Here is a 20,776-nt window from a genome sequence, read left to right on the forward strand (position 1 = left end):
AGATTGCTATGACCAACACATTATGCATCATAGGATTACATGACCTAGGGTGCGGAAACCAGGCATTTTAGCCGACTTTGGAGCTCTGTTTCTTCTTCGGAGTTCATTGTGTTTCAGTCTTTCATTTTCAAAGCCCCAGAGACTTCGTTTATTCGATCAAAATTTGGCTGAGAATTTTTTTTTTTTTTTTTTATTAAGATATGATGAATCTGTTGTGCATTTTGTTTACATATTAAACCTCTGCTCATAGCAATTTTTGATCAATTTAGTTTTATACAGACAAAAAAATTTCACATTGTTTTGCATTGTTTATGATTCAGAAATAAAAAAGGAGTCTTTTTAGTCATTACTTTTTCTTCATTCAAATTTTGCTCAAAATATTCTAAGAATCGAATCAAAATCGTGAAGACCGTATTGTGAATTGACTTGAATTGTAACTGGAGTGTATCATTACACCCCTAATTCAAAATGTTTGTTTCAATATGTAAATCCATACTTCATTTCTGAAATTTAGATTTTCTAACGTACCAATTCAGAATACACATAAATAGGGGGATGGATGAAAACCCCGGAACGAGCGTGTTCGTGAAGTGGATCTTAATTTTATTCCATCATCACTAGTGGCTCTGTCTTCGTAATACTCATCTCTAGTTGGCACGAGCTACTGCAACATCACAGCCTTGACAAACAATCAATACGTGTAGAAAAGCTGTCAGAAAGAATTTGGACAATATGACAAAGTGCTAAAATGATCCAATACCGCAAGAACCTCAAGAGAGAAGTGTTACGGTAGAAAATGACTGCATGAAGAAATAAGAGAGCGTGGTGTGTGTGGGCTACAGCGTGAGGAAAGTCTCGTCTCTTTACCCAGATGGCTTCCTTTGTGTGTGTAGTGTCTATTCTGATAAATAGTCTGAGGGCAAACGTCTGTCGCCAGGCTCGGGGCCCCTTCATTTCTTCTCTCATTCCTCCCCTATGCTCATCTCCTCTCTATTACATTCTTCTGTCGTTTATTCACTTTATGGGATTATTGAGGCACTTCTCTCCCGCCTGCGATTCATTACACTCCTAACTGCTCACTTAGGTTTATGCCCCTTTAAATCCCCCTCCAGATAGCCAACCAGCCACGGTAAACAGGGACGGCGAGAGACGAGGCGGTGGGGGACTGGGGGGGGAAGAGAGAGTCATCAGAGAGAAAATTAAGAGATGTCACGCAGCGGTGATCGTGGCGGTGACGAGAAGCGGTTAGTCGCCATTTTTAACACGGCTGCCCTCTTTCTAGTCATTAGTAATTCAATTTGGTCTTTATTAGCCACGCTTATCTGCTGCGCAGAGTCCCTCTGGCTAGCCCATATGACTCCCCCCCACTCCTCCTCCAGCCCTCCTTAGTCATTCACACACTCTTTCACCCTCTCATTCACCTCACACGAAGTTCAGCAATAAAAAAAAGAGGAAGAGAGCAAAGGGAAAGAGCGAGACGTATTTGTAAAAGGAAGATGAAACTGCGTTAACGGCGACGTGAACAGAGTTTGAGCGTGTAAAACGCACTCGAACAGACTGCAGGCGATTACGACGAGACTCGCCTCATGCGCTATCTGCAAAAGGAGGAGGGAGCGGGCTGTAAAAACAGTGATTGCTTTCCATCACGTGGGGCCTATATTCTCCAGTTCGTTAAAACAATCCAATTTGCAAAAGGATAATTATGCATTAGCTCCTCTTTATCTACTGAGTGAGAGCACTGGCGGGGTTTGATAGCGTAGCTACATTCGGTGTGCCATTGCTGCAAATTACCCGCTATCGGCACATGTACACCATCATGGCCGGAGTGGACAATTCATTAACCCCCCCTTCGATCACACACACACACACACACACACACACACACACACACACACACACACACACACACACACACACACACACACACACACAGAGACAGAGTGCTTATACTCCAGCTACTAAGGGAATGCTGACCTCTACTGGACATGTCCTGGTACAAGAATCAGGAATACCATCTATCCTCCAGAGCTTTCTTTCCTTTTTAAATCAGCACAAAATGAATGCCCTATCCCGTGACCTAATTTACATCCCACATTCAGACGCTGCCTTTGTGTCGCTATGGTAGCGTACAGGATACAAACAGGGTTAATTAATTTTCCAGTGACTGTTTCGTGCTAATTGCTCATTATGCCAATTAGTCACAGAGGGTGTCAGGAACAGTCTATCTGTCTGAGGGAAGTGCGTTCTGTTTACTGTTTACCAGCACAAACCTCTCTAATGGGTTGAGCACAGTACACATCTGTCTGCCTTCTCAGCAGCAGCATTTACATCCTCGTGCCGGTGTAAAGAGGCAGCTTGCTGAAAAACTGCAGCACTAAAACTAGCCCTGTGTTGTTACTTCAGATAATCATCAAGTAAAAGTGCTCCTATGAGAATATAATCGATAAGATTTCAAAAGATTATGTCCGCTTTTCCGTAATCTCTATCTATCTACCACATCTGTATCATATGAGTGACGTGTGATCATGGAGAAGAATTTCTGTTTTAAGAGAATATAGGAGTGTGTTTATACAGAAAGTGTGAAGATCCAACTTTCTGAAGTGCACGGGCGGAGCGTCTAACGATGAGACTACAGTTCATCGTTTCATAGAGATGGGAAGAATTAATGGTATGTTTTATGCACTTCAGTATCCGATACCTGTGTAGTCATACGTGTCTGACCATACAAGCCTTCAGGAAAGTGAAAGTAACCAGAATGACTTTGGAAAGTTGGAAAAACTACAACGTTCAGCAATACAGTAAAGTGTAGTTTATTTTGTACATTACAGGAAGTCATACTCGGTCTTAAAACATATCTATAAACCTGTGTGAAATTTCTGTAAATGCATGCTGCATCCAGATTTTAATAAAGATTTCAGACGAGACTCTTATTATTACATCTACGTTATCTACCTTAGGTCCAGTGCAAAAGTATAGAGACAAATCGATGTGTCTATATTTGGAGATTAGGAGATAAAACTGTGTACATTTCATTCATTTCCTTTCATTTGGCACTATAAGATGTAAAGCAGACCACTAGCCTGTATGGCAAAGACTGTGCAGTAATCATGCAGAAGAAGAGACATTCAGCCTCATGTTCCGGTTTTAGAGGATGCAACCCCCTGCTGCTTATGTGAGTCTTACCGTGAACATTCATTAACATACCTGTTTTTGAGCTCCATGGAGCAGTGACGGAGCTGGATGGAGAAAGACGCTGAAGTTTATGCCTGCCCAAAGAGACGAGCACTCTGGAGTGGCCTTTTCTGACCATGCTGGGGGTCTTAACAGAGATGTGTGTCCTCCTGCGCAGTGAATACCGACTCCTGACGGTCACCACACTGACACTAGGTCTCCTCTCTGAAGTAGGACTATGAACAGAGAGACACGTGTATGTCAGAGATGGTATTTGTAGTAAGTATGTTGATCTTGGTGCTCATTTCACCCAAAATTGTGCTCAACCGGTAGCCAGTTTTGTCACTGTTTCCCCACACACAGGTGACACTCAGGCACCCTGCTGAGGTAAATCACCAAAAGCAAAAGTATATTTATATTTAAATGTCCCCTCAGCTTGAAGCTTTTACTCAGAAAGTCGAGATAGTCTCCTCGACACTGTGTTCAGCACGTGAGATCAAATCAGCATCAACTGCTGCTCATAGCATCAACAGCAAAGTAGCACTTCTTTACTTTTAATCACTCATCACAGTGTCAAGTACACAGGGGGTAGAGCATTCACTTCCATGCTTTCTTGCACTGGTTTAGTGGACATAACGTGTAAATATATGTACTGAACCTCAGACTATTATAAACATGCATTAATGCTTTAAATGATCACACAGTCACGCATTTCAAATGGCAGAATTTGACTGAAAGATGAATATAGTTTCAATAGTTTGTGTATGACACGAGGGGGCACTATAAACACGCTTTCAGCTGCATTAGGGCAATTTGTGAGGAGCCACACAGCTCACTTTCTCCCCAAGCTGAAAACACAGATCTAAAGAAACTACTGATGAATTTGCAGCTCTGTTTCTATCAGTGGTTTTCACACTTGCATGAGAGTCATGATTTCATAGAGAAAAATATGTTCATATTTACTTTTTCGCCTGGATTATGTCATGGGTGTTCTACATTTACTTTATTTAACAATATTATTATATTATATTATATTATATTATATTATATTATATTATATTATAATTTTTATTTATCTGATGTTCCAGAGTTGGTTAATGTTAGTTAAATAAATAAATAGATAGAAAAAAAGAAAGATAGATAGATAGATAGATAAAATAATAATAATAATAATAATAATAATAATAATAATAATAATAATAATACATAGGACCAAAAGAACAAATAGGACAGGAAGAAAAAGCTTTCCAGCAAAGCTTTTTTTTTTTTTTTTAAAAAATAAAGTGGGAATGCTTACTTATCTGAGGTAGATATTTGACTGGAATAATCTGGATCAGTCATATTTCCAGGGATTGTATGGAACAGCACAGGTTTAATGAATTATTGATGGATTCAACCAGAAATTTATGAGACCAAAAACTTAATGTCTAGATGAAGTAAATGCAGAAATAGCAACCCCAAATATTAGTAAGCAAGCATTAATGTGACGTGAAATCTTATTTAATAACACAATCAGGCGGAGGTATTCATTAATACATTAAAACTAGCAAAAGATAAAAGATTGATCATATCAACTCCTCACCTGTTGCTGCATCGCCTGATGATCTTGGTTCTGCTCCTCAGCTTGAATCCACTGCTAGGCAGAGGAGTGGAAGGACTGTGCTGGACTCGAGATGCCGGTGATGCCGACTCCTTCTCGTCCTTCTGCGCAGTCCATCGGTACACTGAGCTCTTTCGAGAAGACCTCGGCGTGGTCCCCCGCACAACCGCGGTGGAGGTTGCTGCAACTGCCTTCCAGCGGTAGCGACTGCCGTGGCTCGTGTGAGATGTAGAAGCACCTCCACTGACTTTAGCCCTCTTTGATATGACAGCGGTAGTGGTGAGTTTCTTGCCTTCTAGTCCCTCCTTTGCTGTTTTTCCAGGCACCTTAAGAGCTTTGGGTGAAAAGAGCTTGTGCGGGAGTTTAGCTATGGCTGATTTGGCAGCTGCTGTAGGGGAACAGGAGGACGACACCCAAGAGTACTTCGAGGTCCTAGGGGTGCTGGGGGAAAAACTGAGCTTGCGATGAAGCTTCTTGCTAGAAGTGTGGGTGTGTTTGGCCACCACTGGAGAAGCAGTAGACGCTGAAACTGAGCTTGGTGGAAACTGGTGGATCTCTGATCTTGGTTGGCTGGTCTCCGTCTCTTGGCTCTTCACCCAGGTAAACCGAGATGTCTTATGAGGAGACAAAGCTGCCTGAATCTCTGGAGCCAAATCTGCTTTAAGCCTAACTTTCGCTGTAGGCACAGAGGAAGTCAGAGTTGGTAAGTCTTTAGTAGCCATTATTACAGTCCTATTACTTGAAACAGTCCTTGTGAGGTAGGATTTCACTTGGGGCAGTGCAGTCCGCTTTTTGTTAAAGGCACTGGACTCCTCAGATAAAAGAACAGCTGAAGTAGCTGAACACCTTATATCTGATGTTGCACTTTGTCTCATCTTCCCATCAAGTCCACTCTGTTGTCCACACTTTACTAAAGCCGACTCTGACAGGTCTGTGATGGACTCAATATTAGTCCTTGGTTTTAATACTGTTCTGTCCCCACCATCAGCTGGGACTCTGTTATTCCCTCGTGATGACTCCTTTCCCATGACGCTGCATGAAGGCACCGTGCTTGCCTTATGCGTCCCCTCGTGTAAAACCTTACTGACACCAGAGAGAGAGCAAGCATCAGGTGCCGCACCCTTGACTTGTCCGGTCTTGTTTAGATTCGGCTCAGAAATCTGTGAGGCTCTTCCTCCAGGAGCTCTGGTGGTCTTGTTGTTGAGTGAGTATTTTTTCTTCCATTGGCTGGAGGAGTGAGGTGCATATGGCTGCGGCTGATGTGAATATGAGGTGGCGTAATATGGGTTGTGACCCTGACCCCTTCCCAGGCCACGTTTTGTAGAAAATCCCCGAGTTGAACTTGACGGGGCATCACCATGAACTCTCTTGTGGTCCTTAATAAGGTCTGTAATGAAAGAATATTAGAATTACATTGCATTTAGATCTCTGTGGGGGAAAAACAAAAACAATCTTCACTTCACTGTGTTACGTTAGCTGGCTGTTATCTGGTGTAGGCTGAATCCTAAATGTTTACCTCCACCCTATGTAAGTACACTACGTAGGGGAGGAATCAACAGCTTTTATACCCTATGTAGTGCACTAATCACGTAGTAATTAGCAATTTGGGATTCAACTACAGTGATTGTTTTTCCAAAACCCGAACACTTTGTTTATTGAGAATGTTCATTATTTTCCTTGTATTTATTGTCTGCTTTTTGTGTCCTATACAGAGGAGCAGTAGAGTGAATAATGAGCAAGCTTCCTGAAACGACTACGTCACGATCAGTGCGTCACAGTTAGTCACGATAATACCGAGATACCGTCATACCGTGAAGATTTCAAACCGTAATGCCCCTACTATAAAGCATTCAATTTCCATATATATATATTTTAACAGTATTTAAAAAAAACGTATAATGGCTATCCTGGGTAGATGTAAACTAACGCTAATGAAACTCAATTTAAAAACATATGACGTTCTTACACAGTCATATAACGGTTAATATCATCAGAACAACCTGTCCAAAACTAGTGAAGTTAACTAGTGAATTAACACCATTTAAATATATAACAGCTAAGAAATACACTAACAAAGAAACTGAAACAAACCATAAAATACGAAGTAAATAATAAGCATTCGGGTTTTGGAAAAACAAACGCTGTGCTTGCACCCCAAATTGTTAATTACTGCGTGATTAGTGCACTACATAGGGTATAAAAACCATTGTTTCCTCCCCTACGTAGTGTACGTATATAGGGTGGAGGTAAACATTTAGGATTCATCCTACACCAGATAAGAGCTATCTAACGTCACACGGTGAAGTGAAGCTTGTTTAACTTAACAACGTTTAGTTGAATAAAAGACATAAATATATAACAAATTTATCAAAAATATATTAGTTTCTTACTTTGTAACTTCTCTATCTCCCTTTCCAATGCTTCGCGTTCGGCCATATTTCAATCCAGGTCGCTTTCGTCATTAAACAGCGACGGTTCCGTGTGTGGCTGACGTTCCAACACAGCTGTCCAATCAGATGTTCAAAAAATAACTGCGTCACACGAAGCGTTCGTCGCATATATGATCTATAGTAAACTAAATGGTGGTGATGGTGTGGGTAATGACATATATATCCAACGTTGATGCGTCAAATACGAACAAACCGCACCGTAGTGACAGATGACACAAACTTGCGAAAGTTGTTGTTGGAGAGACGACAGCGAGTAGGAAACTCAGAAAACCCCCAAAAATGTTTAGGGAGCATTGTTTTTTTGTAATACGGACATAATGAATCTGTATTAAAGTCGGATTTGAAGACACCGCCGGATTGAAGAAATCGAAAGTAAACAAGGTGAAATCGGCTGTCTGGAGAAAACAGAAGGTAAAAGCAGGTAAAGTCTCACATTTTAGTTTCCTCACCTAATAATCATTGTCGAATGTGTGTTCAGTTATGAAATATGTGTTTATCATGTATTTGTTTATCATGTATTTTCCACACAGGTCCATTTTTTCTGTTATGCTTTCATTTTCTTCCTGAGCAGAAAGAGGAAATAAAGTTTCCCCACACAGAAAGTAGTAAAGATCACTGCATTTAAACCAAGTGAATAAAAAGTGATCATCGTCCAAAACGTCAGTTATCACAGTCCAGCTTTGGCAGCTGATTGCTGATATTTTTAGACGTGTGTTTTGTATTGGAAAGAATTTACATTCCCTTATGCTAATGAGGCGTCATCTAATTAAATAACTATGCATACTTAATAAAACCAAAAATCTAGCCTTTTGATATATTTAGAATTAAAATACTTCCTTCACTGTAAAGACATTCTCTACCATGTGCTGTTATGTGAAAAAAAATATGTTTATGTTATAATGACTCCTAAATTACCATCAGTTGATCAAGCTGTTCAGGGATATATGATATGACGTGATTGTGAAGTGGGCGGAGCTTAAAGCCATCATCAAAGTTTCAGATTAGAAACAGTGAATTAAACATTTTCTCTGTTGAGGTTTAATGAGGTTTAATGCTGTTATTGCTACAGTTTAAGAGAAGACATGTTATAAATGTGCATATTTATCCAAAACCTGAACGATGAGTGATCCAAATTGGTACTGTTACCTGGAATGTTCTGCCTTAACCCATGATTTAATGTGCACTTTCATTTTTTTATTACATGTTTGCAGGCGTCTCCTAACAGCAATGGCCTCCCGTGATAAAGCTTACGTCATCCTCACAAAAGCCAGTCGATCAGTCGGCTGGGTCAGAGCAGGAAGTATTTGCTACATAAAAGAGAATCTATATTCTCTAAACTACCAAAAGAAGGACACTGTACCTGTCATATGTATAGGTAGCAGTATAACTTATAATTTGCCGCTTGATATTCTGCAGCCACTGTCACGGCAAAAGTCCGAATTTCTCCTGGCAGTTGAAAGTTGTGAAGAGAGACTGAAGGAATTTACACAGTCTGAGGCTTTAGACCAAGCTATGGAACTGACTGTAGGCTCAGAAGTCACAGTGGCGCAGAATGGCGAGTGGCTTAAAGGTGTGATTAGATACATCGGCCCTCTCTCTGATCCAGGTGTACTGGATCCTATTGCAGGAGTATTTTTTGGAGTTGAACTGCAGGTGAGTAGTAGTTTGTTCTGTGTTTATAATGAGCGAAACGAGATTCACTAAAGTATTTTGATTCACTTCTCAGGGAGAAGATAAGGGTAAAGGCCAGAGTGATGGAACCTACAGGTACAAATCCCACTTTAAATGTCAGAAAGATTGTGGCGTTTTTGTCCCTTTCACCAGAATCAGACCACTGCATCCCAAACTGTCAGCACCATGGGCTGGCATCCCAGAGAATCTCACACAGACACTCTCTGTTGGAGATCGCGTAACCTACATTCTTGATGATAAAAGCGACTGTCAGCATGGGATGGTCCTGAATCCTATGAAAGATGGCATGATTTTGATCTCAACGGTATGTTAATGGTATTTATTATACACTGCAGTAAAATTCTCAGTTCTGATTGGTCAGAAGGCATGGATACTTTTTTTTTTTTCATAACAGCAGCTCTGTCAGTATTTCCAGAGTTCCAAAGTTTATATTAACATGCTAAATTTAATACATTATTATTTGTATAGTAACAGCTTACACGGGCTGGTATGGAATGTATTCCACATAAACAAATAAATGTAACTGTTCATATGGTGAAGTTATATGAAGAGACATTTATATAGCTTTTATGGAAGGAGTCTCCACTGTCTGTGTTTTGTAACAGTCAGAGAGAAAGCTGTAAGTCTTCTGACACTGGAAAGTCTTCAAGACAGACAGTTTTGTGGTTTCTCAGTATGACTAATTGCATTTTTTTGTATTATTATCTTCAATAGACAAAAATAAGAGTCTGGTGAAAGAGAAAGTATTTATAGCTGTTATAAAGACATTCTACTAATGTAACTATAAATGGGTAAAAAGTATGACATGTCTGGTTTTTATTAGGACTAAACAAAATGTAATTGTTGGCAAGTGGTATGAATGAAAGACTTCATCAGACTTGATCATCTTCAGGGTGGTTTACTCAGCTTCACATCAGACTGCATCTCACTACCTATAACAGCACACCCTGTCATCTTTTATTCCTTACATAACATCATTTTTATTCTCCTGTAGAACTCCTTCATAACCACTATAGGATAAATAAATAATTTCATTTCTGGAATTAGGTATCAGTGCTGATTGTTGTCTCCTCACAGGACACGGATGAACATGGAAAGGCTGGAGGAGAGAGAGAAATTCCATGGCACTGCGTTATTAAAGAGGAAGATTTAAATACAGGTGACTGGCACAAATGTATGTGGCTACCTTATGAATTGATTTTTATGGAAATAAAATGTTTTTTTTTATTAATCCAAACCATTTGTTAAAAATTCAACCAGTTCTACTCTAAAATGTATTTAAATTTGTAGATAGTTGCTATTTTAATGCATATATTAAAATTAAGAGGAATGTAGTATAGATATGAATATAAATGAATTGTATTTCTTTATGGTTTTAATGTTTTCTTTTCAGGTAAACCAGAAAGGATGGATATTTCTGACAGTCCAGATATGGTTAAGGATCCAGGTGCTGATGTGGCTTTAAAAGTGGGCTCCGTGGTGGAGGTTAATCTGGCTAAAGGACCTGCCTTTGCAACAGTGCGTTGGATTGGCTCTCTTCCAGACAGACCTAGTAGAATGGCTGGCCTGGAACTGGTACTCGTTAACACTGACCTCTTCTGGTAACACTGTGAAATAGGTTACCTTTTGGGAAAACCCCTTGACTCATTCCAGTCTTTGTGCTAAGTGTAATCATTTGCATTTATTACCATGACACAGAAGTGAGGAAAAACACAGTTACAACTGCTATAAATAGAAAACATTCACTCGTACTAAAGGCACTTTCGTGATGACTCTTTGACCTGTTTTTTTTTTTTTTTTAATGAAATTTTCTTCTTCAGAAAGAGGCATGTGGGGTGAGTGACGGGACGTTCAAAGATGTTCGGTATTTCACATGTGCACCTAAGCACGGCCTCTTCGTGAAGGTGTCCTCTTGTCGGCCTGGTGATCGTTTCCTGGGAGAGACTGCAGTGAATGGACACTTTGGTACATAATATTTCTTCCTGATTCATAGCAGTACTGCTTATGACTACATATAGTAATATCTTATAAGCTTTTTGTATGTGGGTGTGTTTACAGGCCATGATGGACAGGATATACCAGCTGTCCCACCCCTGAGGTCTGAGGACGTGAAGACGGTACTGACTGGCACGATGAAGGGCATCCAGGGTCACTGTAACTCCTGTTACATGGACTCTGCCCTCTTTAGGTTTGGACCTGCTTAACAATTAGAGCAGTATGCAGGGTTTCAGGTTATACTATGTTCAAGTTATGGTTAGATGTTTCTGCTGTGTAAATGTCACTGTAGTGTCTGTGCACCAGACTATAAGCATGCACTTTAGTGCACATGTACCCTAAGTTAAGCGTGTATAATATTGCATCATGCATAAATTCTTTCTTTTCAATTTTTTCACTACACTATACACTTGTCTTTACTAATCTTATTTTTGTTTTAGTTTGTTTTCCTGCTCATCAGTACTGGACTCTCTTCTGTTTAAAAAGACTAAACCGAATGATGAACCCATCCAGAAAACTCTTCTGAGGGACATTGTGTGTCCTCTGCGCAGGTAAACTTTATTCACCTCGCATTTCAAATCCACATTACAGGAACAGCACTTTTTTCTAAAATTATTTCTCGGGCGTAACCGAGTACTAATACATACGTTATTTGGAACAGATAATGTGTTCTAAACGGATACAGACACAAATAGGAAGCGCACTCATTTTTATGCCTCCACCAATAGGTAAGGGTGTGTGTGTGTGTGTGTGTGTGTGTGTGTGTGTGTGTGTGTGTGTGTGTCGGGATTGGGATCACGCAGAATACAACGACAAATTCATGCAAGTGGGAGGTTTTTACTTGCGTGCGGGCGCAAGCGAGAGGACAAATATGAAGCTTGTAGCCAAGCTCAAAGAAAAATAATAACCCTGTGAATGAAATTAAAAGAAATTCTCCCACGCTCGTCTCTAGTTGAGATCCATTATGAACTGAAGTGATGTAGCTGAGGTTGAAGAACTGCGAGAGCCAGAATTCACACACCATCTTGACAGTGCTGGCATTTCTACCTCTTGGCTTTTCCAGTGTATTCCACTGTTTCCAGTGGCATAGTGGTAGGTTTCATATTGGTTTAGGCCACGCCCACTTAAGGTTTAAATCCAAATACAGATCTTTGGAGCACTAAACAGATAGAGACATCTTCTTATTGAGTTCATGCTCTTCATTGCAATAAAATATTCTCTTCTTCATGACTCTGGATGTGCTCAAGTGCCCTTTTTTCCTAGGGATATCTCAAGTTTGTATCTGTGTGTGTGTGTGTGTGTGTGTGTGTGTGTAGCAAGGGTTTTGTCCCTGAGAAAAGTGTGATGAAGCTTCGGAAGCAGGTGCAGGAGCGAGGCCACTGTCCTAGCTACACCACGGATGAGAAAGGTGTTCACTTTACATGTTCCTATAGGAAAGTATATATAAAATATAGTGTATAGGTTTCTACAGAATAATATACAATAATGTTGGAAAATAATTTCTGATTTAAGATTTAAGGCGCATTTTAATTGATCTGCCTGTTTCTTATATATCAGACATATATGCATTTCTTTGTCCATGCTCACATTTATGTAAATCAGTGACATATGTATAATATAGATACAGTATATAATTATGAACAGCAAAAAAGCAGTCCCAGCTCAGCAGTTAAGAGTCTTTATACAGCAAGCTATTGAATTCTTCAGTCTGATTGGTCTGAAGGTGTTGATTAATTTTCTGTGACAGTAGTTGCAAGACAAAATCGCATATAACATACAGTATTTTAAAATGTTAAATAATTCTATAGTTGCAAGTTTCAGATATATGACTTATATGGCAGACACTCAGAAATGACTTGTATAACCAAATGAATAAATACAGATTAGAGTTTATTTCTAGTTCTGGTTTTATTATAAAAGCCAATACAGTTGCATGAAGAGTCAGCAGTGTATTAAATATTAAGTGTGCCTTTTTTCTACACTCAGATCCAGAAGAGTTTCTTACTCTCATCATGCAAGACATTCTGTCACTGGAGCCACTACTGAAACTGTAAGTAAGACAGCATGTCCCTCATGATACAGAGGTGTAATATGCACAAAGCTGTGTGTTAACTGCATAAACATTTCAATGCAATGTGTAGGATTTATCAAAACAAAAGAGGACTGACTCAGAAGGGGTTTCATGTAGGAGATAATCATATTTGGATCTGCTAATTAATTGAATTGTCATGTGGATGCAGTTGCAGAAATATGCTTTAATGAAAAAAGCAGGTTTGCAGACAATTCCAAAAAACATGCAAAAGGTCAGGTGATCAGGAAACAGAGCAAACCAAGATCAACACATTCTCAAAGCCAATGAACAGTACCAAACTCAGGAAAAAAAACAGAATATCACTCCTAGTCAGCAAAGTCAGGGCACGTAAGGAACAGATCCACTGAACGATACTTTGCATTGGTGGAGTGGAGTAGTGGTGTGTGTGGGTGGGTGAGTAGTGATTGAGTCCAGGTGTGTGTAATCAGTAGTCAGGTGACTGTGAAGGGGACAATGAGTGTGTATGCTGGGAACTGGAGTTCAAGGTGGCCATGTTTGTAGGCTGAGGAGCAGTTTAAAAGTTGGAGTTTATAGTCGATTCCGGCATTAACATTACATGAAAGTCTTTAGTCTTTTGCTTAAATTTCCATAATGTTATATACAAGGTTTGGAGTAACACTAAAACATTATGAAAAGCTAACAGGATGTCAATTAACATGCCATTTGAACCACATTTACTGAGTGGCTTATCAGCAGATACTGATATCCAAAACACTGCTGATCAGTTTATCTAATCAGTTGGCATATTCAACTTGAAACCACAGGATTGTTGGCTATAGTCACATTCCAGCGAATGCAGCAGGCTTTTTCAACCATCATTAAGTAGAATTAGTGATCTTAGTGTATGATTTCTCTTGGTCTTTCTTTTCCTCTAAAAAAAAGACACGTCATCACACAGTTGCTGCTTTTTCAATATCATTCTGGCTTATTAAAAATAAATTCAGTTATGTTAATCATTAGTCATATCATTTTGTAACCCTAACATGTATTTCTGATTTAAAAAAATGTTTCCTTTCTTTGTGCACATCTAAATAATGTCAAAATTGAATTTCAGAGGGTTGTTCATATAACATATGTGGTTAAAAACTGGACTGAAAAAAAGTCAGTGAAATGCACACATTTTTTACAATTAGTATTTAATATTTATTATTACAATTTATCACTTCCTTCACTTTTGTATTTTGTACAAGTAAGAACAAATTTAGGCTTTTTTATACTCCTAAGTGAACATTATTATATGTCTGGGGCGGGGCACGAGGGCTTAGTTGTTAGCACTGTCGCCTCACACCTCTGGGGTTGGGGGTTCGAATCGCACCTCTGCCCTGTGTGCATGGAGTTTGCATGTTCTCCCCGTGCTTCAGGGGTTCCCTCCAGGTACTCCGGTTTCCTCCCCCAATCCAAAGACATGCGTTGTAGGCTGATTTCCAAATTGTCCATAATGTGTGAATGCGTGTTTTGCGATTGTGCTCTGCGATGGGTTGGCACCCCGTCCAGTGTGTCTCCTGCCTTGTGGCCCGAGTCCCCTGTGATAGGTGTAGGATAAGCGGTATGGAAAAATGGATGGATGATACTTATTTTTTTGTATTAATCTCTCTTTTCCCTGTCTTTATTTAGGAAATCATGTAATCAGCCTAAAGGTTTAACAGAGATGGAGCAGACAAGTTACTTGTACCAAATCTTCATGGATTACAACCACAGTCTGGTTTTACCGACAGTTCAGCAGCTGCTAGAGCATTCTTTCTACAACAATGGCATCAAACTAGCAGAGGTAAGTTGCAGTGTGCATGCTTCCTAGTCCATTACATGTTTCCTTGTTTAGTGCACTGTTTAAATCGTAAGGTGATGTTTCCCTGTAGGTGGGGCTGTTGGCTAACTCCTGATATCAGTGAGTCATCATCAGGCAATGCTGAAGAGCTCGTATAAGTGGCACTTTCTAATAATAACACCACACCCAATAAATGTGCAGTATGGGTGCTTTCCCATTCTCATTTCCCGTGAGTTTGCTAAAAGCTAGCTAGTTAGTCATGAGGTTGGGTTATTTTCGCACTCCTATTCCATTTCCATTGCAAAGTAGACCACAAGACACCGTCTTTCTGTAGAACTAGGAGTTTTGTGATTAAAGACCAACAGCGAAATGTATTCAGGTGCTGCACTATCATGTATGCACTGCTAGACAAGCAACAACATTAATGACAACAGTAATAATAATGAGGAACTGGAAGAAAGAATGGAGAGAGGGAGATATAAGGGAGAGAATGCAAGAAAAACAGAAAGACAAAAAGGAAGGAAGCAGAGAAAAAGAATAAAAGAAGAAAGAAAAAGGAAGTAAGAAGGGGATAGACTGAGAAATAGAAAAGAAAGGAAAAGTGAGAAAGTAAGAAAGGATACATGAAAGACAGGGAGAGAGAAGAGAAAGAAAGTGATTGAGAGAGGGAGAATGATAGAAAGAGAATGCGAGAAAATTAGAAAGAGGAAACCAGAAAGAGAGATAAAGAGCACACTGAAAAAAGAAAGAATAAAGGAATGAGGAACGAGACGTAAAGAAAGGGAAATGTGAGTGGAATGTAAAAATAGAGTAAATGAAAGTTGACAGGAATAAAAAGTAAAGACAAGGAAATGGAAGACAGAAATAAGACAAAGTGAGAAATAAAGCCAAGAGAGTGCAAAAGAGAAAGAAGAAAAAAAGAAATAGGGAAGAAGAAAATGTGACATCCCCAGGTGGAAGCTGGAATTCAACTTCCTGAAATTCCATCAATTGTGAAAAATTTTAAATAGTAAATATGCACTCACTGTGTAAACCTGTGCACCTGCTGTTTCATCCAGTTATCCAATCAGCCATCACGTGACAGCAGTGCAGTGCATAAAACCATGCAGAGACACGCCAAGAGCTTCAGTTATTATTCACATGAAAAGCAAAAAAAGGGAAAAATCCTTCCACTCCTGTCAGCCAAATCCAGGAATCTGAGCCTACAGTGGATAAAGGCTCATCAACACTGACGAGCTGGGCAGCTGAAGATTAGAAATGTGTCGCCTGGTCTTTTTCCACTCTGCCCAGTTCCCTGACCTCACTCATCAACAAGGGATTTCCAGCCACAGAACTTCTGCTCACTGGATGTTTTTGTTTTTCTGCACCATCCTGTCTAAATTCTAGAGATGGCTGTGTGTGAAAATCTTAGAAGATCAGCAGTTTCTGATTGATGATTTCAGAAAATCAGTATGTCTCTGAAACACTGCTGTTCTGAAATCATCAGTCTCTGAAACGCTGCTCTTCTGAAATCATCAGTCTCTGAAACACTGCTGTTCTGAAATCATCAGTCTCTGAAATGCTGCTGTACTGAAATCATCAGTCTCTGAAACACTGCTGTACTGAAATCATCAGTCTCTGAAAAGCTGCTGTTCTGAAATCATCAGTCTCTGAAACGCTGCTGTACTGAAATCATCAGTCTCTGAAACGCTGCTGTTCTGAAATCATCAGTCTCTGAAACGTTGCTCTTCTGAAACGCTGCTGTTCTGAAATCATCAGTCTCTGAAACGCTGCTCTTCTGAAATCATCAGTCTCTGAAACGCTGCTCTTCTGAAACGCTGCTGTACTGAAATCATCAGTCTCTGAAATGCTGTCGATCTCCTGGGACTTTCACACAGCCTATCTGGCACCAACAGCCATGCCACGGTCAAAGTCACTGAGATGACATTTTTCCCCATTCTGATGTTTGATGTGAACATTAACTGACATTATCTGCATGATTTTTTTGCTTTGTGCTGCTGCCACATGATTGTCTGATTGGACAAATGTATGAATTAGCAGGTGTACAGGTGTTCCTGTATATATTAAAAAACGTATCCATCCGGGGAGAATTCCTACATCATGCCTAGTGTTCCCAGGACAGGCTCCAGACCAACCACGACTGTGACCGGGATAAAGCACTTACTGAAGAGGAATGAAAATTAAAAAGACTAACAATAGAAAGAAAGAGTACATGTTTCTTGCAAGTAAAGTAACATTTTTAGTTTTGTTTTAAAGGGTGATAAATACGGGGATGTTCCAAAGTTGATTTAAGACACTAATTCACCAGCCCTCAATAGTGGACAGTCTGATTTTGGGGACGACTAGAAGATGCGTGTCAGAGGACTTGAATGTGTGCACTGGAGTAGAGACATGGAGGAGCTCTGAATATTAAGAAGCAAGTCTTTAAATGTCATAAGCAGGAGCTGAATGAAACTGGTAACCAGTCTAGTTGTTAGAAGATATTTGTGAAGTCTGGTGATTGAGTTGGATATGTTGTAGCTGATATCTATGATGTATTGAAGGTTTTAGCCGAAGTGCTCATAAAAAATTAATTACTAATCAAGATGTAGCATCTTTTGTCTTCAGCAAATGAGCAATGTATTTGCACTTTACAGAGGAACATGAACTCCCACAGCTGACAACCTTACACCTTTACATTAATAAGATAATACTTTATTGATCCCGAGGGGAAATTAGAGGAAATTACACATAACACACTGTGTTTACAGCCACTTCTCACTTCTAACCTTCTATTTGTATCTTTCTATGACTCTAGGTGCCTTCTTGCCTGATCTTGACAATGCCTCGCTCTGGGAAGCAGTTTAAAATGTTTCCAAAAATCATTCCCTCGCTACAGCTAGATATCACTGCTCTTCTGTCCAACGGTAGGACACCTATGTCTTCATTAAAATCCGTCCAGTTGTGATTGTGTGACCTTAACTTTAGCAGTTTTTATACACAGAGTATAACACAATCACCATCTGTGTCTCTAACTGTTTAGTGCTCCAAATGTCTGTATCTGGATCTGTATTCGGATCACTTGCTCTTGCCCACATTGAAGTCTGAACCTCCCTTGTGTACGACTTTGTTGTTGCGTCCTGTGTACCCTGATGTACACCTCTAGTTTTAACCAGATGGCCTGTGAGCCTTTCTGGCAAGCTTTCTAAAAAAAAAATTGTAGTACACCTCATATTCATATCCGTATTTGTATCTGTTTAGAACATACACTATATGGCCATGTAGACACCCGACCATCACAACCATATGTGCTTTTTAAACATCCAGAGTTAGTCCCCCTTTGCAGTTATAATAACCTCTACTCTTCTGGGAAGGCTTTCTACTAGATTTTGGAGCTTGGCTGTGGGGATTTGTGTTCATTCAGCTGATGTCAGGTGAGGCGGTCTGGGGTGCAGTCGGTGTTCCAGTTCATCCCAAAGGTGTTCAGTGGGGTTGAGGTCAGGGCTCAGTGCAGGCCACTCAGGTTCTTCCTTTCCAACCTTAGCAAACCATGTCTTCATGGAGTTCGCCTTGTGTACAGGGAATTGTCATTCTGGAGCATGTTTTGGGCCCCTTAGTTTGAATAAAAGGAAATTGTAATGCTACAGCATACAAGGACATTCTATACAACTGTGTGCTTCCAACTTTGTGGCAACATTCTGGAGAATATCCAAATATGGGTGTGATGGTCAGGTGTCCATACTTTTGGTCATATAGTGTATTATGATCAGGTGTCAATACTTTTGGTCATATAGTGTATTATGTGTTCATTCTGAACAACGTATTCACATTCAGTTACATCAGTACTTTCTACGCATGTGTATATGTGTTTTAGGTCTTCAGCAGTGTGTGTTGTGTGGACAGCTGGCCCATGTGGAGTGTAGCCAGTGCTTCACAGATTCAGTTTTCAGCAGTACAGGATTAAAGGTTTTCTGTGATATGTGTTCAACTCAGGTGGGTCTGTTTATACACTTTTATTTGCGCTGCATGAATATCCATAATATTCTATTTTCCAAATTGTTGTTCCAAACTGTAATGAAGTCTAGCAAAGATATTACCGTTCAAAGAATGCTTTTTTGGGAGGCTAGAGTTTCTTTTACAGCAATGCTTTGTAAATTGTGTTAGAAATGATTGATCCTGTTGTACATCCTGCTCAGGTCCACTTTCACCCCAGCCGACAGTCTCATAAACCCACATCCCTGCGCTTCCCTGAAGGATTTCCTCACTCGTGCAGTCCTGGTAGTCTAGCACACACAGTTCCACAAGAAAAACTGGAACTGTTTGCCGTGCTCTGCATAGAGACCAGCCACTATGTTTCCTTTGTCAAATACGGACCAAAAATAACTGACTGGATCTTTTTTGATAGCATGGCTGACCGAGTGGGTGAGTGCAAAAATGATAAATGAAAATGCATCATGGAATATCTGTATGTTTTAGCTTTGCCTTAGTCTTAGCTTTTTATTTTTGTATGTATATTTTTGTGTGCGCACCATCGTACTAATTTACACAACCTGTTCTTAGGTGAGACTGATGGTTTCAACATTCCGGAGGTTAAAGCATGTCCGGAAGTGGCACGCTACCTCAGTATGCCTCTAGCTGAGCTGGCTAAGCAGGTTCCTCGTGAAATGGATGGTGTGGCAAAGAGACTCTTCTGTGATGGCTATATGTACCTATACCAGAGCCCCAGCATGGCCCTGTATCGCTGACACAATCAATCAGTACAAATGTCTACACACTCACCCACACAGCAAACAAACATTTTGAATTCAAGGAATACTGACATTCCTGTTAGTATACTAATGATTAATGCTGAAAGGTAAACTTTCCTCTCCGTGTTTTCTCCAAGCTTTCAGCTGATTGTTGGACTTTTGGGAGATGAAATAGCACATTACTTTTTGGATGGTGCTTTTTGATACTAATAGGAAATACAGTATACTTACATAGACACAGTATACTTTGCATAGTGCCTTGAAACAAACATTGGACATAATTAATGCAAAATATTGTTATCGCCGACTGTGAATTTTTAGTACCACCTTTTTATTCAGTTTCTAGGAAAGGATAATGCCTGATCCTATAAAACTCAAGAAATTTACTCTGAAAAGGGAAAGAGTGGCGATTTCTTTTACCAAGTCCAATAATTCCCGAGTTGCATTTATTGCCTTATTTCTTCATATGAGGAATGTAATGTATTGTTAATCACACAACATCCTGTTGTATCCAGAAAACACTGCCAGACCTGTACATATTGAGATCACCGATACTAAACAAATATTATAAACCGGTGAAATAGCCTGCTGTATATGTAATGGTACCGTTGCCATACAAATGAAAGAAAGTCAAGAATGATCAAAAACTGCTGTACATTTGCTGTTAAGCTGTGGTATTAATGAGATTCAACCATCTAAAGGAGGCATTCCTGTTTATGTTTTTGGTGGCATTGTGCCAATTTTTATTTGTGGAAGGGGTTGTGATCCATGGAAAAAAAAAAAAATACTGTGTGTCTCGAACATGCACTGAAATGTCTTCCTTACTTTGTGCATCTAATACAATCAGATGTTTCTCAGGGAAACTGCAATTTTTTGGGATCACTGATTTAATAAAGCTTCCCAAAACATGTTGTAGGCTACTCTAAATTACCCCTAGGTGTGAATGACTGTGGGAATGTGTGTGTGTGTGTGTGTGTGTATGATGTCCTGTGATGAACTGGCATCCCATCCTGGATGTATTCCCACCTCATGCACAGTGTTCCTGGGATAGGCTTCGGATCCACCGCCACCCTGAGCATGATAAAGTGGAAAGATAGAGAAAGAGAGAGAGAGATGTAAACCATTTCAATCCTTTCATAACAGAGATAAGCCTGGTTGTCTTTTTTTGTATTCTTCTCTCTTAGTCTCTTTCCTAAGTACATATCTTCTCTTCCGTCTTCAAATGTGCAATTTCCAAACAATTATCAAATGTATTATGAGAAATAAGAGGTGCAATAAAAATGA

General features: G+C 39.8%; 2 protein-coding genes across 6 annotated transcripts in view; one reads left to right on the plus strand and one right to left on the minus strand.

Moving 5' to 3' along the window:
- zc3h3 (zinc finger CCCH-type containing 3) overlaps positions 1-7,304 on the minus strand; it is a 64,154-nt gene extending 56,850 nt beyond the window's left edge. The window contains exons 1-3 of the mRNA XM_034311953.2: positions 7,162-7,304; positions 4,754-6,158; positions 3,205-3,407 (exon numbers count right to left, since the gene is read on the minus strand). Of these exons, the coding sequence (XP_034167844.2) occupies positions 3,205-3,407; positions 4,754-6,158; positions 7,162-7,207 (1,654 nt within the window). The 5' untranslated portion in view covers positions 7,208-7,304. The remainder of the gene's footprint in view (positions 1-3,204; positions 3,408-4,753; positions 6,159-7,161) is intronic.
- A 101-nt stretch (positions 7,305-7,405) lies between these two features.
- Positions 7,406-20,404, plus strand: cyldl (cylindromatosis (turban tumor syndrome), like). 5 transcript variants are annotated; one of them, XM_026933382.3, is made up of 15 exons: positions 7,406-7,632; positions 8,433-8,874; positions 8,948-9,217; positions 9,991-10,087; positions 10,307-10,488; positions 10,734-10,878; positions 10,972-11,101; positions 11,349-11,459; positions 12,225-12,316; positions 12,895-12,958; positions 14,615-14,768; positions 17,563-17,671; positions 18,619-18,737; positions 18,941-19,166; positions 19,305-20,404. In XM_026933382.3, exons 2-15 carry the CDS (start codon positions 8,449-8,451, stop codon positions 19,487-19,489), a joined length of 2,310 nt encoding a protein of 769 aa, XP_026789183.3. In that variant the 5' UTR covers positions 7,406-7,632; positions 8,433-8,448; the 3' UTR covers positions 19,490-20,404. The 5 variants fall into 5 exon arrangements, with proteins under 5 accessions (XP_026789183.3, XP_026789185.3, XP_026789182.3 ...); XM_026933384.3 differs by having other exon boundaries at positions 7,407-7,642; positions 10,307-10,431; XM_026933381.3 differs by having other exon boundaries at positions 7,408-7,642.
- The last annotated feature ends 372 nt before the right edge of the window (positions 20,405-20,776 follow it).

This window comes from Pangasianodon hypophthalmus, chromosome 2, assembly GCF_027358585.1.
Source record: "Pangasianodon hypophthalmus isolate fPanHyp1 chromosome 2, fPanHyp1.pri, whole genome shotgun sequence".
NCBI classification, from domain to species: domain Eukaryota; kingdom Metazoa; phylum Chordata; class Actinopteri; order Siluriformes; family Pangasiidae; genus Pangasianodon; species Pangasianodon hypophthalmus.

Bases quoted from the DNA above. Each gene is read 5' to 3' on its own strand.
- cyldl (XM_026933382.3), top strand. From the start codon at position 8,449: ATGGCCTCCCGTGATAAAGCTTACGTCATCCTCACAAAAGCCAGTCGA. The intron at 10,879-10,971 runs GTACATAATATT...GTGTGTTTACAG, and splicing joins TGCAGTGAATGGACACTTTG to GCCATGATGGACAGGATATA. The intron at 17,672-18,618 runs GTAGGACACCTA...TATGTGTTTTAG, and splicing joins CACTGCTCTTCTGTCCAACG to GTCTTCAGCAGTGTGTGTTG.